General features: G+C 32.2%; 5 protein-coding genes across 6 annotated transcripts; 3 read left to right on the forward strand and 2 right to left on the reverse strand.

Annotated features, from left to right (window-relative positions):
• The first annotated feature begins 8,008 nt into the window (after positions 1-8,008).
• Positions 8,009-9,964, forward strand: LOC123217267 (abscisic acid receptor PYL9-like). The gene is made up of 3 exons (XM_044638175.1): positions 8,009-8,315; positions 8,832-9,047; positions 9,277-9,964. The coding sequence occupies exons 1-3, from the start codon at positions 8,190-8,192 to the stop codon at positions 9,493-9,495; spliced, it is 561 nt and encodes a 186-aa protein (XP_044494110.1). The 5' UTR covers positions 8,009-8,189; the 3' UTR covers positions 9,496-9,964.
• On the reverse strand, positions 9,826-13,085 carry LOC123217266 (pentatricopeptide repeat-containing protein At4g01030, mitochondrial-like). The gene has a single exon (XM_044638174.1). It carries the CDS (start codon positions 13,018-13,020, stop codon positions 10,168-10,170), a length of 2,853 nt encoding a protein of 950 aa, XP_044494109.1. The 5' UTR covers positions 13,021-13,085; the 3' UTR covers positions 9,826-10,167.
• A 1,623-nt stretch (positions 13,086-14,708) lies between these two features.
• On the reverse strand, positions 14,709-16,745 carry LOC123216511 (protein WHAT'S THIS FACTOR 1 homolog, chloroplastic-like). Its single transcript, XM_044636939.1, has one exon. The coding sequence runs from the start codon at positions 16,563-16,565 to the stop codon at positions 14,988-14,990; it is 1,578 nt and encodes a 525-aa protein (XP_044492874.1). The 5' UTR covers positions 16,566-16,745; the 3' UTR covers positions 14,709-14,987.
• A 114-nt stretch (positions 16,746-16,859) lies between these two features.
• Positions 16,860-20,333, forward strand: LOC123216514 (chitinase domain-containing protein 1-like). Its single transcript, XM_044636942.1, has 8 exons — positions 16,860-17,245; positions 17,326-17,399; positions 17,488-17,568; positions 17,892-17,976; positions 18,055-18,152; positions 18,791-18,878; positions 19,043-19,397; positions 19,902-20,333. The coding sequence occupies exons 1-8, from the start codon at positions 16,982-16,984 to the stop codon at positions 20,153-20,155; spliced, it is 1,299 nt and encodes a 432-aa protein (XP_044492877.1). The 5' UTR covers positions 16,860-16,981; the 3' UTR covers positions 20,156-20,333.
• Positions 20,334-20,614: 281 nt separating this feature from the next.
• LOC123216512 (rhodanese-like domain-containing protein 4, chloroplastic) lies at positions 20,615-23,821 on the forward strand. Of its 2 annotated transcripts, none has more exons than XM_044636940.1 (8): positions 20,615-21,380; positions 22,034-22,136; positions 22,226-22,312; positions 22,484-22,558; positions 22,674-22,748; positions 22,998-23,078; positions 23,205-23,434; positions 23,584-23,821. In XM_044636940.1, the coding sequence occupies exons 1-8, from the start codon at positions 20,770-20,772 to the stop codon at positions 23,660-23,662; spliced, it is 1,341 nt and encodes a 446-aa protein (XP_044492875.1). In that variant the 5' UTR covers positions 20,615-20,769; the 3' UTR covers positions 23,663-23,821. The 2 variants fall into 2 exon arrangements, with proteins under 2 accessions (XP_044492875.1, XP_044492876.1); XM_044636941.1 differs by having other exon boundaries at positions 20,618-21,380; positions 23,205-23,420.
• The last annotated feature ends 750 nt before the right edge of the window (positions 23,822-24,571 follow it).

Here is a 24,571-nt window from a genome sequence, read left to right on the forward strand (position 1 = left end):
AGTAGAACAAAAATTTTAAGAAAAACTGTTAATTTTTCAAATTTTGGTTAGAGAAAAATTTGTTAGTTTTTAAATTTAGAGGAAAAATGTGATAGATTTTTAGTTTATAACAATTTTAGTAAATAATAATTTTACTCTTAATAGTAACAATGTAATTTAACAGATGAGTAAATATTTAGATTTTCGGTAATTAACAAGTGAAAAATTGAGTTTACATCTAACTTTGGGTGGGACATAGGTATTTGGCCTTCAATTAATGCTATAATTGACGGAAATTCTAGAGCCACTCAATGTTTTATAAATGACGATGTCCTTATTTAAGTTTGAAAAAATGGATTTGTCACCCATTTATATTTATTAAATTTATTAATAAAATCTATTATTTTTTTATGAAATTACCTTATTACTTTCAATTAAAACTAAAAAAAATAATTTATTGGTATAAATATTGATAGATGTGTCAATGGCATAATGGTATGTTCAACGGTAAATTGTAAATTTTGAAATTACCAGGGTGTTAAAGAAAGAATTAAGGGGTTTAAACCAATACAGTTTGTGAGTGTTTTGAAAAGTTTTAGCATTTTTATATTTATTGATAATTTTAAAAATAATAATTACACTTATGACAAATGTAATAACTTAAGAGTGAAAATACCATATTACTATTTATTAAAATTATAATAATTTTTTTAAAATATATGAGATGGTTATAATAATTGAAAAATATTATGTATATTTATCTTAAGTGTATATATACACATTTATATGAATTTTTATATAATTAAATATTATTTTATTTTATATTCAAAATAAATATATATAATTTTATTGATAATAATTTATAAAATTCATTTGCTCATAATAAATTTTTGAAAATAACATTTATATCTTATCATATTTTTATAATTTAGTTTTACAAATATATTATTATAATAATTTAAACTTTAAAAACAAAATAATTATTAATTATATATCTATTTTAATATTTAAATAAAATAGCATTTGACTATTAAAACTGACACGATCAACTTAAACAAATTCCTCGAACCTCATTTTGACTTCATTTTATTTTAATACAAGATAATATCATGAAATTGGTATATATGAAAATAACCGAGTAGCAAGTGACAACCTTGATATTCCAGGGAAAGATCTAGAAATGCCTTCACACTTGAACAATATAATAATAATAATAATAATAATAATAATAATAATAATAATAATAATAATAACAAGAAACCACGTTAAATAAAGGCCAGAGCAGTATTTTCCGTCTAAATTTAGTTATGTTTTTAAGTTATATCCATAAACTTAAAAAAAATTTAAAGTCTTATTTATTAATTACAATTTTTATTAAAAATAAAAATAAAATTGTTATTTTATTAATAATATTAAAAAAATATAAAATTCATTATATTTTATCTCCTAAGTTTTAAAAATAACATTTCACTCCTATATAAAACTTTCTAACTTCAAAAAATAATATTTTCTTTCAAACTTTAGATTTTTTTATTCTTTCTCTCTGACCACCATCTTTGATGTTGACAACTTTTTCTCTCTATTCTAAATCTTTAGCCGATGCATCAGAAATAACATAGAATGGATCTCTTCATCTCCAATGAAAAAATCTGTTTAAGGTTGCTTTCTATGTGTCGACTAACGATTTAGAATCGAGATGAGAGATTATCGGTGTCAAAGATGGTGGCTGGAGAGATGAAGAAAAAATTTAAAAAAAATATGATTTTTTAAAATAAAAAATCTTTAAATAAGAGTAAAGTTATTAGTTTTTAAAATTTAAAAAAATATATAATAAATTTTATACTTTTTAATATTATTAGTAAAATAATAATTTTATTTGTATTTTTAATAAATAATTCTAATTATAATTATATTATAAATAAAATTTTATATTTTTTAAATCCTATGACATAATTTTGAAAATGTACCTAAATTTGCATAAAAAATAGTCCACCAACCATAAACAAATAAATAATACTTTGACTGTACAAACTTATCTCGACTCGGTCCAGCTCAATAGTGCAAGTGCATCAGAACATTGAATGAGGCAGGAAAAGACAAACTCGTGTACTGTACAGAATTTGTCTTTTATAAAATTCACAGGAACATGATGCCATTGCTTCTCTTATTCTTTACTTTGAACTTTAAGACCTCGCAGACTTTTCTCAAGACGCCCCATAATTTGGAGCTTACCTAACCCAAGTCATTCCCAAAGAAGGTGCTGCCAAAATAAAGCGTATAAAAAGTGATTCTCTATTGGCCAAAGGACAATTCCCCGAAACCCCCACGCCACATTTTCAAAGTCAAGTAGGTGTGGTTTAAAAAAGGCCAAACAACTTATTCCACCCCTCCCCCCTCCCCAAGAGTATGCTGATTTAATTTTTTTTTGTTAATTTTAAAAATTTTATAGTTAAAATTAATTGAGTCTATTAGTTATATCATTTTTTCTTTTAAACCCTAAAAACTAATATTTTTTTAACCTAAGTTTTCAAAAACTATATTTTTTTCTTAGAGTTTTTAAACTTTCAAATTTAATTTTTTTGATGATGATCAAAGATCTCTAGGCACTGTCTCTTCCTTTTTGACCTGTCCTCCTTTCGATGTCATAAGCCGTCGTTGTCGATGAAGACGACTTGTCTTCTTTAGAGACGAAGATGTGTCTTCGTTAATGAAGAATGCATCTTTGTCGACGATGACACCTCACAGTGTCAGAAGGAGTACAATCGAAAGGAGGATACGTTGGAGAGAAAGAAACGATGTTTAAAGATCGCTGATCGTCACCAAAAAAATTAGATCTAAAAGTTTAGAAATCTTATAGGAAAAATACAGTTTTTAAAAACTTGGGTTTGAAAAAAAATATTAGTTGTTAGGGTTTAGGGGGAAAAATAAAATAAATTTTAAATTTATTTTTAATATTAAATATAAAATGATGATATAAAATTCATTATGTTTTCTCTCTCACATTTTAAAAAACTAACAACTTTATCTATGTCTAAAGTTTTCTAACTTTTTAAAGTAATATTTTTCTTTCTAAAACCTAAGGATTATTTTTTAGATACTCTCCAGTCATTGGCGACAACGCTTCAACCCAACATCTTTGGCCACCATATCTTCACTCTCTGGTGTAAGAAGAAGCGACGAAGACATTTCGATTCGTCTGAATTGACAAAGTCTTTACCAATTTTAGATGAATCGAAGGAGTCGATGAAGACTTGTCTTCGTTGTATCATTTGGAATCTTCGAAGAGATGAAAGGTGGCTAGTGAGATGATAGGTTAAAAAGTTTTCTCGGGTAGTTGGAGAACCTCTAAAAAATAAACCTTAAGTTTTAGAGGGAAAAAATGTTATTTTTAAAAGTTAGAAAACTTTAGACAAAAGTAAAGTTGTTAGTTTTTAAAACTGTGGGGGGAAAACATAATAAATTTTATATTTTTTAATATTATTAATAAAATAACGATTTTATCCCTTTTTTTTTAAATTAGTTAGTTTATGAGTAAAATTTTTGATTTTTCAAATCTTATGAATATAATTTTAAAAAGGTACTAAGACTGTGGGGGGGTGGGGGGGGGGGGGGGGGGGTGTCCTTTGGCCTTCTGTATTCTCACAAACATATACGGTCACAATTGCCCTACATTGGATATGATATGATCATTTGGAAATTCTTATAACATATTATATTTTTTGGATCATTTTTATTAGGGAAATTGAAATTTTTAGCACTATTTTATTCTGTGTATACAAAATTGTCACATATCCTAAAGCTTTCATAAATATACCACAACAGTACTCATCTTCCCCAAAATAACCTTCTTCAATTTTTCATACACAAATTCTCTCTCTTCTTCTCTGCAACTTTTTTCTCTCTTCTTCCTCTTCTTCAAAAGTGATAAAAGAATCACTCTCTCTTCTTCCTCATCTTCAAAAACAAAAGCAATAAATCACTTTGAAGAATTCTTCAGATTAAGAATTCTTCAAAGTAAAGATTTAAAAAAGAAAAGATAAACCCACAAAAAAATCAACTACATCAATTTTATATCCTGGAAGAAATGACCATAAAAAAAGATCATTTAGTAGAATTTAACTGGAAAAAAAAAATAACATTTAAAGATTAAAACTTAAAAAAAAAATTTGAGATTAACCGAAAAAAAAACAAACGTAGGCGTGAAATTCTGGAAATTATTCCTGTGTTGTACATATAAGGAATATATTATAATATTATATAATATAATATAATATTATAATAATATATATTATATTATTATATATAATAATATATATAATATAATATTTTATTATAATATTATAATAATATTAAAATATATTATATTATTAATAATTATATATTTTATATATATATAAAATGGTTGGCGAAATCGCAAGGGTTGGCGATTCCGCCAACCATTTATACTAATATATTATATATATTATTATATTAATATATTAATTTTTTATATTATTATATAATATATTATAATATTATTATATTATAATATATATAAAGGGTTGGTGACCGTCAACCCTTTATAATAATATATATAATATATTATATTATAATATTATATATTATATAAATAATATATTATATAATATTATATTATATTAAATATAATATAATATATTAATATATAATATAATTATATATATATAATTAAATAATTATATATATATATATATGAATACATATTATAATATATTTATATATATATTATAATAATATAAAAAAATATATATGTATTCATACATATATATATATATATATATATAAAATGAGTTTGAGTTGGCGATAAGGGAAATTGGTCTGTAGCATTAATGTAGGGTGGGCTCACCCTTTATAAAGCAAAGCAAGTGGTGTGGGAAAGGTTGGCGCAATAACTCCCAGAATTTCCAGTTTGCTTTTTTTTTTTTTTTCCGTTAATATATTATATATATTTTATTATATAATTATATGTTATAATATTATATATTATGTAATATATTATATAATTATTTAATAATATATAATTATAATTATATTATAATATATAATTATAATTATATATTGTATTATATATAATATATTATATTTTTAATTAGAATATTATAATTATATTATATTATTATATATTATAATATATAATATTATATAATATAATATATGTATATATTATTTGTCATTTTATATAATATATGATATATTTTATTTTATTTCATAAAAGGGTGCGTATGTCAGAGCTTACATTTTATCTTTTATAAAGAGATGAGATTCATAACAATAAAAATGTTACAGTATTATATTATAATATAATATATATATATAATATATAAACCAAGGGTTGGCGACATCGCCATGCCGCCAACCTTTGGTAACAAAATTATATATTATAATATTAATATTATATATAATATATTTTATATATTATAATATATTATGTATATTATTATATTAATATATTATTTATATAATATAATATATTATTTATATTATATTTTTAATTAGAATATTATAATTATATTATAATATTATATATTATTTATATTATTATAATTATATATTATATTATAACATTATATTAATGTTATAATAAAATAATATATTATATTATTATAATATTAATAATTATATATTATAATATATAATATTATATATATTAATATAGTAATATATATAATATTATATATTGTTGCCAGGGGTTGGCGATTCCGCCAACCCATTATTTATATATATATATATATAATTATTTAATTATATATATATATATATATATATATATATATATATATATATATATATATATATAATTATATATATATATATAATATATTATAATATATAATTATATAATATATTATATTTTTAATTAGAATATTATAATTATATTATAATATATTATGTATAATATAATATATTATATATTAATATAAATTATAATTATATTATAATATTATATAATATATTATAATAATATATAAAATTAATATAATAATATATATAATATATTATTTATATAATATATAATATTATAATATAATATATTATATATATTAATATAAAGGGTTGGCGGTCACCAACCCTTTATATATATTATAATATAATAATATTATAATATATTATATAATAATATAAAAAATTAATATATTAATATAATAATATATATAATATATTAGTATAAATGGTTGGCGATTCCGCCAACCATTTTATATATATATAAAATATATAATTATTAATAATATAATATATTTTAATATTATTAGAATATTATAATAATATATATTATATTATATTATAATATATTCCTTATATGTACAACATAAGAATAATTTCCAGAATTTCACGTCTACGTTTGTTTTTTTTTCGGTTAATCTCAATTTTTTTTTTCAGTTTTAATCCTTAAATATTAATTTTTTTTTTTCAGTTAAATCTTACTAAATAATCTTTTTTGATGGTCATTTCTTCTAGGATATAAAATTGATGTAGCTGATTTTTTTGTGGGTTGATCTTTTCTTTTTTAAATCTTTACTTTGAAGAATTCTTAATCTGAAGAATTCTTCAAAGTGATTTACTGCTTTTGTTTTTGAAGATGAGGAAGAAGAGAGAGTGATTCTTTTATCACTTTGGAAGAAGAGGAAGAAGAGAGAAAAAAGTTGCAGAGAAGAAGAGAGAGAATTTGTGTATGAAAAATTGAAGAGGGGTATTTTGGGAAAGGTGAGTACTGTTGTGGTATATTTGTGAAAGCTTTAGGATAAGTGGTAATTTTGTATACACGGAATAAAATAGTGCTAAAAATTTCAATTTCCCTTTTTATTATTTTGAGTTGGCCAAAGGACTATTTTTCACTTAAAATATGCTGATTTTTCAAGTTTTTTGCTATTAATTTTAAAAATTTTATTTACCCATTCACAAACGGTTAAAATTAAAGTTTTAAGAGTAAAATTATTATTTTATCTGTAATATTAAAAATATATTTAAATTTGATTTTATTTTTTCCCTAAATCCTAAAAATTAATAATTTTTCCTAATTCAAGTTTTCAAAAACAATATTTTCTCTTCGGGTTTTCAAACTTTTAATTAAATTTTTTGATGAAAACTGACGATTTCTAGACGATGTTTCTTCTTCTCTGACATCTCTTTTTTTCAATCGTGTTTCTTTTTGTCTTCCTTAGTTTTGTCATTGATAACGTTGTCTAGAAATCGTTGATCGTCATCGAAAAGTTTAATTTAAAAGTTTAAAAATCTTATAAGAAAAATGCTATTTTTGAAAATTTAAATTAGAAAAAAATTATTAGTTTTTTAAGTTTAAAGAGAGAAAATAATATAATTAATAAACACAATTAATTTTAATTATTTATAAATAAGTAAATAAAATTTTTAAAATTAATAAAAGAAAACTGTGAAATCACCATGCTTCGGGGGAGAATAAGTGCTTTGGCCTTTTGAATTATTAAAATAAAAAATTCAACCAAGGGAAATGGTGGAAAGATGACAAAAACGGGTGAGTGGACGGGTGATGGAAATTAAATGATTGAAAATGTGGCGATGATTTGATTTGAGCTAACGTGGTCCAATTACAATCAAGAAATTCAAGGGATATCAAGAAGGTGACACCTGGAACTCTAATTACCGTTTACGTCAACTTGAATTAAATATTAAAACCTGTTTCTTCAAGCAATAAAATTGGAGTGGAGTGGAGGGGTTGAATTGGATATGGCTGAAGAGCACCACCTGAAAGTCTGACAAGCACGGCACACAAGAACATGAAAGCAGTTGTATAATATTTTTTTAATCCTCATTTAATATTAAAACTACTTGATACTTGTAAGGACATTTTTGTCATTGTAACAAAATAATTGTCTTCTTATTCGTACAAAATAATGGAAATATTTATTTCAAAACGGATCAAAAGGAAAGGATAAGTAACGTGTATTTTTAAGGGTGGGGGCCCACGAGGTTCACGCTTTGAGATGAGGAGAATATATTTTTATTTATAAAAAATATATTTAAAAAAATTATATTGTCGGTAATTTATGATTTTTGATAGCCTGCCTAACCCAAACCAAAGCTAGTTGTAGAAAGAACTACTTTGAACCAAGTCCTCTGTAACTGCTAGAAAGCTTATCTCTGTTTTCCTTTATTTAGAAATTTACTCTCATAATTTCCAGTTTTTAAGCGAGACTGTCTCTCTGTGTCTGATCAAAATGAACGGTGCTGATGCTTACGGTCTTGTGGAGGCGAATTACATACGGAGGCATCATAGGCATGAGCCGACAGAGAATCAGTGCACTTCAGCTCTTGTTAAGCATATCAGAGCTCCTGTTAATCTTGTAACTACTTTCCTACCATTAGATCTTTTTTAATCTTGTTTTTAATTTTCTTCGAATAACTCAAGCTTTGATTTCTTTCGTTTTCTTGCATGTTTGACTTTGTTTTCGTGGATCTGAAAAATATTTTAAGTTCTTTCTAATTTTCGTTTAATTTACTTAATTATTCTGGTTATTGGTTGTTTCACGTGAAATTATGGAGTTCTGTGTTTAATCATTTTTTTCTTCGGTTCTTTTTGGTGGTTGACTGAAGTTTTCTTTTCTTTTTTCTGTTTGGTTGCTGCGAAAGTACAGAAAGGGAGAAAACTTTTAACCTTAAAATTTCCATTATAGTATCTGTTGTTGTTTGGTTCTGGTCTATATTGCTTGGCTATTTTTGTTATAATTTTTTCGTCCTCTTTGCTGTTTTCCTTCTACTTTTTTCCTATTTAAAGCCCCAAAAAAATGGAGTTAATGTTGTTGAATTAGTTGATTAATGATAAAGCAATTTTGGTAAGTAACATATGATGAATTGAGCAGGTGTGGTCTTTAGTTAGGCGATTTGATCAGCCGCAGAGGTACAAGCCATTTGTTAGTAGATGTGTTGTGAATGGGGACCTTGGTATCGGAAGCGTTAGAGAAGTTAACGTTAGGTCCGGGCTTCCTGCTACAACCAGCACTGAAAGGCTGGAACTTCTTGATGATGAAGAGCACATTCTTCAAATCAAGATTGTTGGTGGTGATCACAGGCTGAGGGTATACTTACTATTCCTTTCTGCTATTTCTCTGTAACGTTTCACAGAGTACCTTCTTGTGAGTTGAACCAGTTTGATTTATGAGTAAATCGTTTATAAATAAATAATTTTGGGCTCTGGATTAAACGTTGTGGCTTTAAGGGAGGTTGAAAATTGCCATGCCATATAATATATAGCTATGAGTTAATTGTTTTCTTGATGGGTTTTCTTCTTGTTTATTAAATTTGTAGAATTATTCTTCAATCATGACTGTCCATCCGGAGATTATTGATGGGAGACCTGGAACACTGGTGATCGAGTCATTTCTCGTGGACGTGCCAGAGGGAAACACCAGGGATGAGACATGTTATTTCGTTCAGGCTTTGATCAGGTGTAATCTCAAATCACTGGCCGATGTCTCAGAGAGGATGGCTGTGCAGGACCCAATGAACCAACAAAACCGATTCTGATGAAGCATGTTGATTAAAGTGGTGTATAAATTTATGGTTCTAGCTTCCAAAAGGTCTTTAGAGATTGGTAGGAGTTGCCCAACCTTCTTCTCAGAAGTTTTGAACACAGTGGTGGCTTTGCCTTTGGCTTTCCTTTTCCATCACCTCTTCTACTCTTACTGCTTGCTTTTACATGTATTTGTTTTTCTATCTCAACACTTTACCCTGGCCCTGCTTTAGTACCAAAAGTATAGGTTCTTTTGGCGAGTTTCCCTGAATGGAAAAGGTTGAGTTAAAGTCACTTCTTTGTTTTACTGGGTTTTTGCGTGGTGGCATGCTACTATGGTCGTATCTGTAAATATTTATGTAACAAATACTAGTTGCCTTTGCGATACTGGTTTGCATGTTGTAGTTTCACCGTCTATGTGCAGGAAGATTCAGTAGAGAACCTCTTCAGTAGCAGTACAATTTGGTTGCTTGTTTTTTGGTATATGCAGTGGCTTTCTGAGTAAATTATTGCCTGCCTTTGTTTTCCAGCATGCTGTGCTTTTAGGCTGTTGTTCATTTTAGAGAAAAACTCAAACATCTAAGTTTAGCTGACAAATGAGGTGTCACCACCCTCCTGAACAAGAGAAAGGATTGGTTTCTAAATATCTAATAAATAAAATTCTGAAAAAATATAATCACAGAATGCTAACAACTCGCCTGTTGCAAGCAGTCATTGCAGGAACACCTGCCTTCTCTAAAATGGTGAAACCGAATCCCGTCCCTCAGCAAAATCTCTCGGCCTCGAACCAAAGACATGTATTTTACAGCAGCATGACAATCAGAACACACTCTTGTATTCTTAATTACCTTGATGGGAGCCTTGCCTTTCATCTTCATCAGTCCGTAAGTGATGGCCAATTTCTCAGTATGACTCAACAATACCTTCTCCTTCTCTGCTTCAACAATGTTCTGACGTACACAATTGAGGTCCGGCTCATACCCAAGTTTCTTCATTTCAGAAACCAACTGATACAGCTCGAAATATATTTCAGCTATATCTGGATGAGGTTTCCCTTCGGCAGAGAACACATGAACAAGCTGATCAATTTGAATCCAACTCCATACCTGCCCAATTTTCACCCCTGCATCATTCATCAAATCTTTAATGCGTTCAACATCCTCCCACCTGTTTGACATAGCATACAAATTCATCAGCAAAACATAATTAGCAGAATTATATGGTTCCAACTTAAAAAGTTTCTTTGCTGCAATCTTTGCTAACTTCAGGTTTCCATGGACCCGACAGGATCCAAGAAGAGCACCCCAAATAGTAGCATCTGGTTTTACCGGCATTGTTTGAATAAAGTCCCAAGCTTCATCAATATAACCAGCTTTACCAAGAAGATCCACCATGCATGAGTAATGCTCTATTGTGGGCGTTATACCATATTCTGTGCTCAATCTATCAAAGTATTTCCATCCTTCATCAACTAAACCGGAGTGCTTGCAAGCAGAAAGGAGAGCTGTGAAGGTTATTTCATCTGGTTGGATATCTGCTCCACACATCTCATCAAAAAGTGAAATTGCTACTTTCCCATGGCCATAAATTGCAAAACCCATAATCATGCAATTCCAAGAAGCTAATTGTTTATTTGCACTCTTCCTGAACACCACTTCTGCACTTTTTAAATGGCCAGACTTGCTGTACATGTCAATTAGTGCTGTCACTATATATACATCTTCAGTGTAATAATTTTTTAGGGAGAAGCAGTGTATCTCTTTACCCTTTGGCAACAGACCTAGGCCTCCACAAGTTTGAAGCAAGCTGGACATCGTGGCAGAGTTCGGCTTGATTCCCTCTTGCTGCATTTGGATGAAATATTTAAAGGAATCCAGATAATTTCTGTTTTGTGAGCTACCTGATATTAAAGAAGTCCATGAAACCACATTAGGATCCAATCCTGAATCTTTCATTTGATTAATGGCTGCCAAAGCTTCCTTATTCTGACCCCAAATTGAATATCCCGCGACCAGACTATTCCATGTTACTAAATCAGTTTGAATTCCTTCCTCTTTCATCTGATTCAATAACTTCTTAGCATCATCAAACAAACCTTTGAAGCTATAACCTGATATCAATGAATTCCAAGCAAAAATATTCCTATTCTTCATTTTATCGAAAAATTTTCTAGCACTATCTAAGTAATCATTCTTCACATACATGTCTATCAGCGAAGTTGCTACATATACATCATACTCAAGTCCATTTCTTATAACGTAGCCATGGAGTTCTTCCCCATATTTCAAGTGCTCCAATTTGGTAACAACTTGAAGAACAATAGAGACAGAGCTTGGATTTGGCCTGAAACCCAAACTCTGCATTTTATGCAAAACGGCCAGGGTTTCTGTATATGAACCATGAAGAAAATTGCCTGACAAAAGGCAGTTCCAGGTTATTATATCAGGTTTTACATTGGATGAATTCATTTTATTGAAAAGATCCCAAGCATTTTTTACACAACCAACGGCAGCATAACTTGAAATCATTGAGTTCCATGAAGATAAATCACGATCTGTCATCAAATCAAAAACTGTCCTAGCTAGTTGAAGCTTGTTATTTCTAGAGTACATGCTAATCAAGGAATTAGATATTGGCAAATTTGAGTCCATAGCAAATTTTAGAACATACCCATGTATTTGCTTTCCTTTATTGAGAGCTCCCATTTTTCCACATGCTAGCAGCAACATCACAATTGTTCTGCTATACGCTCTTGCAAAACAAAACTGCAATTCTCGAAACAATTCAATGGCCTTTGTCGATTGTTCATTCCTCAAGTTTACCAGGACTGCCTCGTTCCACAACAAGTCTTCTCGAATCGAAACTTCGTCAAATACTTTATTAGCACTTTCTGCACCCCAACATTTTCCATAAAAGTTCATCAACGCACACGTCACATGCATATCGAAGTCTAGGCCTCTTTTGATCAAACTAGCATGAACCGCCACACCTTCCCAAAATGCCATTGCTCTAGTGCAAATCTTCAAAACCATTGTAAGAACTCTGCTATCATACATTAACCCTTTACTATGCAACTCACCGAACACCTCAAGAACTTGCTGTACTGTCCCCCCGAAACTCTCATATTCTTTCCAAAAAGAACTCCATTCTGTATAATTCTTCGAATAACCGACAAAGAAAACCTTGGCAGCCGATTCAAAATCACCAAACTCCAAGTAATACAAGATCAAATTTTTAGCCATTGTGTCTGAATTCCCATTCTTGCTTATTTTTATCATCTGGGCATGCTTTAATCTAACCGAGCCCAAACTTCCGAATTCATTTGTTTCATTTAAGAAGCGAAAATCTGGTGTAGATGGAAAGGGTTGGAGAGAAGAAGTTGGGAGTGACGTGGTTCGGAGAGAGGCGTCAGTGATAGCAAGAGCAAGAAAAGTCGGTGAATGAATTACTTGTTTTTGGTGGTAGGGGGGTGTATTTTGATGGAGGGTTGTGTCAGAATTGAATAGGTGGAGGCGTTGGATCGGACACAACTTGGCCATGGCGGTCTTTTGGCGGGTAAGATCGTGAAGAATTAGCAGTTAAATAGAAAATGCTAAAAAGCTTTGTGCTGCCAATGGAGGCATAGTTCCATTTTTTCACATTTCATTTTTTCTGGATAAGGTTTATCCTGAATCCTCGTGTCCTAAAACGGGTCGTTTTGATATTAGCCTACACTTTCATCTAAACGCACCGTATGCCTCTATACTGAATATCTGAATTTGATGTCCTCAAAAAGGTCTTTTAAAGCAGGACTCAGTGAAGATTCGAAATAAGTTATAGGACAAACTTTGTTGAGACTTCAAGATCTTTCTTGTTAAAAAAAAAAACATAAAATTCTCGATTTATTAATGCATTCTTTATGCTGTTGTTGCATGGTTGAAAATTTTCACCAAATGCCTACAAAGAAAAAATTGAATGATTTCATTTCACCACATATATACAAAAAATTGCAGAGTTTTCTTATTGTGGGTCGGGCGAGAATATGGAAATAAAATTATATAAACAGAAGCATGAGTGATTGAAAATAGAAATTTTTAAAAGAAGAGAGTGAATATTTTCCCTCTCACCCTTGTTAAAGCAGTGAAAGCAGTCTTGGTAAGCAGGGAACAGCTTGTTTACACCCTTCTCAAAGGCCTCCAGCTGCCATTATTTGGTGGTGCTGTCTCACCGGAGATGGCAAAGTGGAAGCCCTTGAGGGGGAGTAGACAACCAGTTACTTGAAGTCTCACATCACTCTGCCTGCCTCAACTCATCTCCAGGCTATACAAAAATTTCAGCCAGACAATCACCTTTTTATAGGCCTAAAAAAATTCTGCTTCTGCCTGTTGATTTTAACAAGAAGGTCCATGTGAGGAAGAATAAAGCAACTGTGGGCATCTCAAGTTCAACCATATCCATAATCTCATTAAGTCCACGCAAGAACAATTCCTAAAATCTTCATACCCAAGAGAACATAAAACACAAGTTGAAACAAGTGATTCATTGCATCGAATCACCGAATTTCCACCACAATATGTCAACCAAGATTCTCATATATCTAATTCCCATTAACTCTGATTTCTTCAATGAATATATGAATCTTTCTAGATTTTCAAAATGTAAAAGGTCAGTGAGCATCGCTTTGGTTGGTCTCTTTCTTTGTCACTCAACTAATTAGACAGTACTAAAAATTATATCCAATGTTTTAGTAGAAGAAAAGGTCACTCATGCTGCTGCCGAATTCACATACCCTCCAGGAGGCATGACTAAAATTGTCAAAGTTCTAGTTAAAATACTGGTTTTCAATCTCTTGGTTATGGAGATGAATATATTTTATAACACTGAAAGGATCACAGCAAGAGAAATTAGAACGGCAACATACATCATGAAACTTTACCGAGTGTTGATTCATATGGTTCTGTAGAATTTGCAAAAGACAAACTTCCTGGAGTGACTCTACTTCCGTGTGCAAACGCATGCACTCCAATAATTACAAATTATTATAAGCCCTGCCCTCGAATAGAAAAATCAATTCAATCCTGAAGTAAGCTATTCCTATATCTAAATTCAACAACTAGATCATGTGTGAAGCTTCTCTGGACACTTGGACCTGGATTCATCAGCACGATTAACTGATTCACCATAAATTATTAAAATCTTGACGTGAGTTCAATGTGTAGAATAAATGAATAGTTTTCCCAGACAAAAGTTCAATAGAAACATCTCACACGAAATATTCAGCCATAGAGCTCTGAAAATACACAAAAATTTTGATACGTCATTATCTTATCGAAAGGCATCAACCGTTATAAATCAGAAACATGATACAAGGTTTATCCTTTCCCATTGGCAAGATGTTACCCCCTGATGGCCGGATCCTATAACTAGTAGAATAAATTTCAGGCTATGCATTTTGAAGCAAATGATGAAATTTGGGCCAATGCCTCTAAGATTAAGACCTACACTGCATGAAGAAATTTGCATCCTTTTACCAGCGCTCTCTTGGCCTACCATCTGGAAGGACTAGCACCTTCTCTTCATTCTTCATTGTGCGGTCTACCTGTTTAACTGATTTGCTCACTCCAATCTTCAAAGCTCCATCATCTTCACTGAAATCTGGGGGTTGATCATCATCTTCATCGCTCCAATCATCCCCATTCTCATCATCTTCTTCATCTTTGTCATCATCATCAAACTGCCCATCAGTCAAATAATCATCAATATCCGACAATCCCTCTCCATCCTCGTAGCTTTGATCTTCTGGCTCATCAGCACTATCATCATCTTTACTCGGAACATTTCTCTGTGGGAATCTGGGAACAGAGACAAGTGCACGGAATTTCTCTTTGATTACCAACAGTCGATCTTTATCTATCAATTGAGAATCATGATATGCTTCCCTGAGGAAAACTGAGTCCCTATCACCTTTCAAGGACACATAAAACAAATCAGGATGCCTTATCAGCATCCCCCTCAGCTGCTGAGAAAATCTAAACTCCTCTCGAAAATGAGTGAGGTGATCCACGAGAGTTCTCTTTTCAACAGTCAAGCTCAAAATCTCATGCACAACCCCACAAGCATGCTTTTCCTTCGCTGGTGTACCTGATTTCAATTCTGAAAAATCTGAATAAGGGGAAATATAAGGCATATCTCTAAATTGACAAATCTTTCGCATTTCACCCTTAGAAAGATTAAGACCCTTTGGAAGTTTAACTCTATTGAACTTAAGTGGTCTATCAATAATTAAATTTTTTTCTTTCAACTCCCTAACTCGATTTTCCTCCTCAGCTAACTCAGCTGCAGATACAGCGAGATCAGGGTCCCAATGAGTTAATTCCAATGCAGGCCCTCTTCCAGTTGCAACAACATGAAAATATTGTGGGTATCTATGACAAAGAGTGTCACGAAATTCAAAAGGTAACCCAAAATCAGTTCTTAAATGAGCAATTTTCTCCAACAAAATCCGCTTGTCTTGGGACATCATCAACAATTTCCTTAATTTCGTGACCAACAAATCTTCCATTTCATTCCTAACCTTTAATTCCTCCAAGTAGAGCCTTTCAGCTTCCGGCGCCAATTTGAATCTTAACGAAAATACTCCTTCTTCTACAATTTCAAATACTGCTGGGAACTTCCTCAATAAAGCAATAAATCTACGTTTTTTTGTGAGACCCAAATCTCTTCTGAACTTACCCAATTGCTTCAGTGACATAATTCGATCTGGCTGACTCACTAGAATCTTCCTAATTTTTAACACCAATTTGAGCTTCTTGTCCCTCTGAATTACATTATCAAAGGGAAGCTCTTTCCTTCTCTTCACAGCAGCTCTTACTGGTTCAACAGGGACATGGACTTTTCTAAAATTACTTAAATAACCAATTTTATCAGGCAAGACCAAACGTTTGCCAAGAAACTCAGACTTTTCAGCCTTTACTGTTGCAAGTGAGACATGGGATTTACATCCAAGTTGAGGCTTTTCAAGAAAAGAAGATTTGTAGGAGACGAAAAAGGGTAAAGATGTATATGCAGAGGCTTTAGTAGAAGAAAGAAAAAGCTTGGGCTCCATTTCAGTTTACATAAACTAATGGGTGTACAAAAATTAGAGAACAAAGATAAAAGAGGAAAAATTACCTGATTGATTGGTCACGGTCTCAATTTTAGTCCTTTAGAAGCTGAATAGATTGAATGATAATCTTAGCCAGGGTTTTAGGGTTTATCTACAAAAACCCTTTGCAGATAGAGATATTTCTCAGCGGATATAATTATCTTTATTCTTGTGGCACTTGAATGTAATTGTGAAGGTTATTGAGGGCATATCTGTCTTTATGAATAAGATTACTCAAACTGTGTCGTTCTGGATGGAAACGACCTGTCATTTCGAAGATAGCTAAAGAGATGATATCTACTTCATTCATCAAACTGAGAATCTGAGATGCAGTTGCAGGTCATTTTGACTCGACCGTGACTCAGGGACAACACAAAATGGCGAAGAGGCGAGAACGCCGAGTCGCACAGAGTTCGGATCGCCGTAAGAGCCGAGTGGAATCGTCAAATCGATTAGACCAATTCGACTCAGCTACTGATGGCAAGCTCATCACCATTTTCGTTGTCTTCTTCATCTTGATTCCCGCCGTTTCCATCTCCTTATATTATTTCAAGTACGCTCCGCTCTCGAAACCAGCCATTTCTCATGTACACCAACGAGGACTCATCAAAACTGATGTCAACTACCAAGAAATCCTCACTGTAAGAACTGTACATTTCTTACTTAACATACAATCTCATATGTAATCAGTTTGTTAATTGAATATTTACTTGTATTTCAGGATAATTCAAAGGTATCAGAGAATGTATCTTATCGCCACTACACTTATCCTGTATTGGCCTACATTACTCCATGGTCTGTTCACTGTCGTTAAATTATGTTGTATGTATTTTTTTATTATTGAAGGATGATTTGTATCGTACTTAAATGCTAAACTTGGCAGGAACTCCAAGGGCTATGAAATTGCAAAGAAGTTCAATTCTAAATTTACACACTTATCACCAGTCTGGTATGATATAAAGAGGTATGTCCATTGCCTGATTATTATCATTGACATGGTATCGAGAGCATTTCTTTTGAAGACCTGGCGCCATTTTATAGTATTATACTATGTAGCAGTGTACTGGCTTTTGATGTTTGAATTGTCAGTTAAATAACATTAATCCTGAATAATAATTTAGAAGGGATGAATTGAGTGGAGAGTTCACTCAAACATATTTTTCACAGTTGTTGAGCTTCAGCTTAAATGTTTGGTGGAGATATTTGTGCTGTCATAAAGTAAGGAATGAAGAAATTTTTTAGTCCATCAGCTTGTTTAATGATTTTCCTTCCTTCTGTTGCTGCCAGCCAGGGGACCACCTTGATCATTGAAGGGAGACATAATGCTGATAAAGGATGGATCTCAGAGCTAAGAATGAAAGGACATGCTCTGGTAATTAAAGGGCTAATTGTTCTTTTCTTTTTTTTTTTTTTTGGGTAACTTGGTGGGGAATAATTTTTTTGATAATAGGTGTTGCCCAGAGTTGTTCTGGAAGCGTTTCCCAGGGACTTGATTATGAAGAAGAAACTGAGGGATAAAGCAATTGAGCTTATATTGGCAGAGTGCAAGTAAGATCCCGGTTCTTATACTTCTATATTCTTCCTCTTTAATTCTAGTGATCTTTATAAGAGAATTGATTTGTTGATTAGATTTCAGAATGATATACCTGGCTTTTAGCAATAGCTCATCTTTTGTTCTTCAACTCTCATCATTGTTCAGTTATCGTATGTAGTTTTACAATATTAGAAGTGATGTTAATCCAATTGAATAATTTTTCATGAAGCATCTGAAGAAGCTTGTACTGCAGATATGATGGAACCCACAATTCATTATGCGTTGCCATTATGTCGATACATCCTAATTTAGGTTATATTAAATTATCCATTTTACACTGTCCCGATTTATATTTCTTTTAAAAATGTGTCAGGAATTCAAAAAAATATCCGAATTACTATTGAGTGAAAAGTGATACTTGTGTTAATTCTAATATAAATCTAACCTGTTCAACTGGCAATAGCATTCTTATAGTAGCATGTATAAGACCTAGTATTTCAACAATCATGGATGGACAGAATTAGCTCATCTGCATGTGGGGATCCTGTAGAATAAACGATCTCATTAGTCTTATCTTTTGACTGGGTTGACAGAATGAGTTTTGCTGTTTTCCGCCCTGAATTTTGTGTTGTTTCTTTCCTTGATGAAACAGGGAAATGGAATATGATGGTATTGTACTAGAGTCTTGGTCCAGGTGGGCAGCTTATGGTATCTTGCACGATCCAGATATGCGGAATATGGTAAATAATTACTTTAATAACAACTTTATAATGCTTCCTTGTTTAAAAACTTGTAGGGTTTGGATGAATTTATTTTTAACAAGTGGTTAGCTGGAGAATTCCATCAACCTAGCCTGGTTCTTGCTGATCTGTGTAACTGACTTCTTCTTTCTTTGAAAACTTAGGCTTTGGACTTTATAAAACAACTTGGACATGCATTGCACTCAATGAACACGGAGAGGAACAGTGAGCAACATTTGCAGTTGGTATATGTCATAGGTCCACCACATTCAGAGAAGCTTCAAGCACACGATTTTGGCCCAGAAGATCTTCAAAGCTTGAGTGATGCTGTAGATGGTTTCTCACTAATGACTTATGACTTCTCAAGTCCTCATAATCCCGGTCCCAATGCACCACTAAAGTGGATACGTTCCGTCCTGCAGTTACTCCTTGGTAGCCCTAGGAATGGTGTGCAGAGCTTAGCTCGGAAGATATTTCTTGGTATCAATTTCTATGGAAATGATTTCACCCTTACAGGAGGTATTTCTTCCTTTTATTCCCATTGTGTAACTATAATCCGATTGTTGGTTATTGTTATTAGAGTAGGCAAATAGATTGTGTATCTTATTGATGATTCATCTCTCCCTAGTCCAACTCCCAGTAGAGTGATATGCTGCAGATTCAAGTCCTTATGGGCCAAAGTCAATCAGTCTGGAGGAGCATGAACAGGGATGCAACTTGTTGCTCTATTTCTTGTGACATTTTCACCTAATTATTATGTGTCCTCGGGGTGTGTTTGACATTTTCACCTAGTCAATGATCCAATATATGACCAATAGCTGGGAGGATTTGAAACTTGGCAACAAAAAGTTGACACAAACCACTGAGAGGCTTTTTATAAGCAAAATTTCCCTTCTTGTCATTATGTGTCACAAATTTTTTTAATGGATCTGGTCTGGAACTGTAACACCAGTACCTGATTAAGCTTTTTGATTATTAGTTTTTTTTTTTAAATGGGCTTTGATTCATAAAACCAAATTGCAGGATCAGGTGGTGGAGCTATCACTGGAAGGGAGTACCTCCATTTATTGGAAAAGTACAGGCCTGTTATGCAGTGGGAAAAAAACATCGGGGAGCACTTCTTCCTCTACTCTGATGAGAACAATGAAAAGCATGCAGTGTTCTACCCATCATTGATGTCAATATCTATGCGGCTAGAGGAAGCTCATTTATGGGGAACTGGCCTCTCCATCTGGGAAATAGGGCAGGGTTTGGATTACTTTTTTGATATTCTGTAGTCAACACTAAAATTTTTACTATTTCTTTCTACAATGTAACATAATTTGGTTCTAGGGACTGTTTGTTAATCTTCGTTGGCAGATCCTTACTGAACATGTAAAGATCTTGCCGTTGCAAGCAACCTTCCCTCAAAATGCTATTTCTTCTAGACAGTCTCAGCACTGGCATTTATCTTCACAAGCCAAAACTCGCCTCTAATTTCTTCAAAATTTTCTAATAAATTTAAAGGTAATTTCAACTTATTTTTTTAACTAGAAAATCTTAACCCTTGTTATGTTTATACTACTGTTCAGTACATGTACTAAGAGTTTCTAAAATTTTCTTCAGACGTTTCTTAGCCACACAATCACATGGAACTATCAAAAGTCACCAAACTATCTAAAAACATGATCATCTCAATTGCCACGTGTCATTTCTTGAGTGGCAAAAATCTCATATCTCATGCCAGATCAGCGCCTCTCCCCACTCAAAGTAAGCCGGCCAAATTGCACCCTTTGAAGCCAAGGCTTGTCATTCTGAAATAAACACAAATTCCTTCTGTATAACATGGTTGTTCAAGCTTGTCCATCGATTCTTTAAGAGCCAGGAAGAATCTGTCTCACTAAGTTATGCCATGGAGGCCCTCAATGCTGCAAGCTTGACCCCTATTTCAGTTCTTTGTGAAAGAAGAACAGAGCCCAGGAAAATCCAGTCTCTATCCACAACTTCTTTATCCAGACTCTCAACTTCTCGAGAGTCTTTAAAAAGGAGCGTTCATGGTGGTTTAGTGCTAGTATCTTCAGTTATTGGTACTGGTTTAGCTAAAGCTTTAACATATGAAGGAGCACTGCAGCAGTCAACAAGTTCTTCCACATCTGATGGTGATGTAAGTGGAATTCTTGATACTGTTATTAGTTTTGGAACTGAGAATCCTGCAATTGTAGCTGGTGGCGTTACCATTTTGGCAGTTCCATTGATTTTGTCTCTGGTTCTAAACAAGCCTAAACCATGGGGTGTTGAATCTGCCAAAAATGCTTATGCAAAGTTAGGTGAAGATGGGAGTGCCCAGTTGCTGGATATAAGACCTCCAGTGGATTTTAGGCAAGTGGGTAGTCCTGATGTCCGAGGTTTGGGTAAGAAGCCTGTGTCAATTGCTTACAAAGGTGAAGATAAGCCAGGGTTCTTGAAGAAGCTGTCTTTGAAGTTCAAGGAACCAGAAAATACTACATTGTTTATTCTAGACAAGTAAGTGGACGATGTTTATCTCCTTAAACTTCAGATAATGCATACTTAAATGGTTGAGTTGTACTGCATATATGATTGCATACATATAAACTGGTATAAAACCATACAAATTTAAAATAAGTTGGAAAGGTAAAAACAAAGGATGAGATAATCACTTAATAAAGTCGAAACCTATTGTATAAAGAATTTGTGCAAGTTGGATCGATCAATATGCAAAGCCCCGATTCATGAGACTAACGAAAACACTACTCCACAATCTGTTCTTGTGGTAGAGTGTATTTAGAAATTATGAGCTATCCTGCGGCTTAAAGACTACTAAACAACTTTTGGTGACCCTTAAACTATTTTTCTCGAACAATATAAGCTTGAAGTAACTTTTTAGGGGCTGCATCACATTGTTGGGAACTATGATAGATGTTTAATCTAGTCTAGACTTAATGTTATGCACTCCTTTGGTTAGAAAAAGAGTCGTATTCATCTGGTGGCAGTATGAGGTGACAGGATTTAATTGAGTAGCAAAGGATATTATTGTCCTCTGCATTGAATGGCTTGTATTTGGTGCACACATTATCTTTTATACATCTCTTCATTTTATGCATTGTGAAAATGAACATACATGAAGTTAATGTTGTAAAATTTGTGATGGAAGCCAGATTTGATGGGAACTCCGGACTGGTTGCAGAGTTAGTCACTGTAAATGGATTCAAAGCTGCATATGCCATAAAGGATGGAGCAGAAGGACCGCGAGGATGGATGGTATGTGCTGTTCATGCACTGCTATTTTTGTTTAGTCATGGCAGTAAAAGCCTTGATTAGAAGCTCTGAGATGTTTTCACATTTTGCAGAATAGTGGTCTTCCTTGGATGCCAGCAAGGAAAGCATTGAGTCTTGATCTCAGCAGTTTGACAGAGTCTATTGATGGTATCTTTGGAGTATGTATTGAAGCTCATCTACCTAATTACCCACTGATATTTTAGTTCTTGTAAAACAGTGTAGAAAACTATCTTTTCCATGCAACCCTTTTAAAGTTTTCTTTCATTTCTTCAATGCTAAAAGCTAATTTATAATCTTTTAAACTTCAAACTGTTACGCTTGATGTCCAGGAGGCTTCTGATGGTTTGCCTGTCACCCTCGGGATTGCAGCAGCAACTGGATTAGGTTTATTAGCATTTACAGAGGTTTGGTTTTTGAGCCCTTTTCCTATCATTTTTTCTGTCTTCTTTCTTGTTTTTGTTTCAGTGAAGATCAGTTTTGATGTGGGAATAACATTGGATTCTGCTGTTTATTCCCCAGGTAGAAACAATACTTCAACTGTTAGGCTCAGCTGCTATTGTTCAATTTGTTGGCAAAAAACTCCTGTTTGCAGAAGTAGGCCATACATACCTTTCTATTTTAATTTCTCTTGCAACTTTTAGACACAACTTATTTATGTGGCCATGAATGAAAATAATCATCATATTGGCTGCCAACAGCAACAAGTCACTTGACCTGGCTATAGTGGGATACTTGTCTATTCAGTACTGCATTTCCTAGAAAATTACTTAGAAATTCTAGCTCTTTTTACATACCAAATATTGAGGTTTGAGTTAATTTATCTTGCATTGGATTTCATGTCAGGATCGGAAAGAAACACTAAAACAAGTCGATGAATTTCTGAACACCAAGGTTGCTCCTAAAGAGCTTGTCGATGAGATAAAGGTATTTTGTGTAAAATATTTGTAATTGATTTTCCTTTTACAAATCTCTTAAGCCAAAACTATTGTCTTAAGCCAAAGCTACTGATTTTCTTCCAATAAACACTAAACTATTACTCGGGAAAATTAGGAAATTGGGAGAGCACTTCTACCAACACCAGTGAGTGGCAGCAAGGCTCTTCCTGCACCAGCTGAGGCAAACTCGGCACCTGCTTCTGTAGAAAGTAACGAACAGAAAGCAGAAGCAGCTGTTGAACCAGGTCCCCAAATAAATTCAGTACCGAAAACAGAGGTTAAAGCGGAATCACTTCTCGGAGTTCCAAGACCACTTTCTCCATATCCATCAGTAATACCTACTTAGTTTACTCTTGATCTTTTTCCTTGTGTGTGTTGGTCTATGTGCTTTAGATTTTAAAGGCCATGACTTGCTTTCACCAGACTGATTTAATTCTTTTACTCCTTCCACTCAAGAAATGCTTATCTACTGTATGATCATTTTCTTTGTGCAGTATCCAGATTTCAAGCCTCCAACATCTCCTACCCCATCACAGCCCTAGAGTGCAAACTGTATACAGAGTCTCCAAGTAATTTCTACAACAGGAAACTGTTTCAGACGGGAGTATTAAAACTATGGTGTGAGTTGTGCAGTCTTTTCTATTGTCACACGAAATATTTAGGCTTACATGATGACTTGGAAGGAAGAAATATGATAATGTCATGAAATGGATGATTCATAGTTTGCAGACAGTCTTCTCCTGTTGTGTTTCTTCTGCTACTTCATTTCATTTTCATAATTATCGGATTCATGTAGATGCCCTTCATAATAAACTGTCTCTCAAGTCTCCGAGACAGCTCTAAAGCTCTATACGCATACATAATTTTATTGATATATTAAACAATAACAATGTTATATAATTTAATTTTAATTACTCAATTAAACATTTAGATGGTCATACGATAATGTATATTTAATTAAGTAAATAATATGAATAATTTATATATTGATGTAGATGTTTATTAACTCACAAAATCTCCAAATTATACTGTGCCCCTAATTTATTTCCACAAAACAATCCTAAACAAATTATATCTAGAATAAACAAACCCCAAAATAAATTCTTTGTTTTATTTTTTATTGTAGAGCTTTCTTAAGTTTAAATCTTGCAATTCCTTTGTTATTTGGACTAAGCAAGGACGGTGGCCAAATAAAAAAAAAAAAAAAGAACTTTGAATTTCAATAATATTATTATTCTAATTAAAAAATTAAAATGAAAAACACATTTAAAAAATGAAAAAAAGTAAGGCTTAACATCAATATGCATCAATTTAATTAAAATAATTCCAAACATGAAAGGCTTAATGTATATTTAGAAATTAAACCCGTTTTCAACGTGTTTAATAAACAATAAAGTTTGATCAACTAAAAATTATTCGCTTAAATGAAAAATTATCCCTATTGCCATTCTTTAATTAATACAAAGAAATTTACCATATAAT

The sequence above is a fragment of the Mangifera indica genome, chromosome 5, assembly GCF_011075055.1.
Source record: "Mangifera indica cultivar Alphonso chromosome 5, CATAS_Mindica_2.1, whole genome shotgun sequence".
NCBI classification, from domain to species: Eukaryota; Viridiplantae; Streptophyta; class Magnoliopsida; order Sapindales; family Anacardiaceae; genus Mangifera; species Mangifera indica.

What these genes read in the sequence shown, in the direction of transcription:
- LOC123216512 (XM_044636940.1), top strand. Translation starts at nt 20,770, where the DNA reads ATGGAGGCCCTCAATGCTGCAAGCTTGACCCCTATTTCAGTTCTTTGT. An exon ending in AAGGACCGCGAGGATGGATG is followed by an intron (nt 22,137 to 22,225) that starts GTATGTGCTGTT and finishes CACATTTTGCAG; the next exon opens with AATAGTGGTCTTCCTTGGAT. An exon ending in CTATTGATGGTATCTTTGGA is followed by an intron (nt 22,313 to 22,483) that starts GTATGTATTGAA and finishes CTTGATGTCCAG; the next exon opens with GAGGCTTCTGATGGTTTGCC.
- LOC123216514 (XM_044636942.1), top strand. Translation starts at nt 16,982, where the DNA reads ATGGCGAAGAGGCGAGAACGCCGAGTCGCACAGAGTTCGGATCGCCGT. An exon ending in TTGGCCTACATTACTCCATG is followed by an intron (nt 17,400 to 17,487) that starts GTCTGTTCACTG and finishes TAAACTTGGCAG; the next exon opens with GAACTCCAAGGGCTATGAAA. An exon ending in CTTATATTGGCAGAGTGCAA is followed by an intron (nt 18,153 to 18,790) that starts GTAAGATCCCGG and finishes TTGATGAAACAG; the next exon opens with GGAAATGGAATATGATGGTA.
- LOC123216511 (XM_044636939.1), bottom strand. Translation starts at nt 16,565, where the DNA reads ATGGAGCCCAAGCTTTTTCTTTCTTCTACTAAAGCCTCTGCATATACA.
- LOC123217266 (XM_044638174.1), bottom strand. Translation starts at nt 13,020, where the DNA reads ATGGCCAAGTTGTGTCCGATCCAACGCCTCCACCTATTCAATTCTGAC.
- LOC123217267 (XM_044638175.1), top strand. Translation starts at nt 8,190, where the DNA reads ATGAACGGTGCTGATGCTTACGGTCTTGTGGAGGCGAATTACATACGG. An exon ending in TCAGAGCTCCTGTTAATCTT is followed by an intron (nt 8,316 to 8,831) that starts GTAACTACTTTC and finishes TGAATTGAGCAG; the next exon opens with GTGTGGTCTTTAGTTAGGCG. An exon ending in GTGGTGATCACAGGCTGAGG is followed by an intron (nt 9,048 to 9,276) that starts GTATACTTACTA and finishes TTAAATTTGTAG; the next exon opens with AATTATTCTTCAATCATGAC.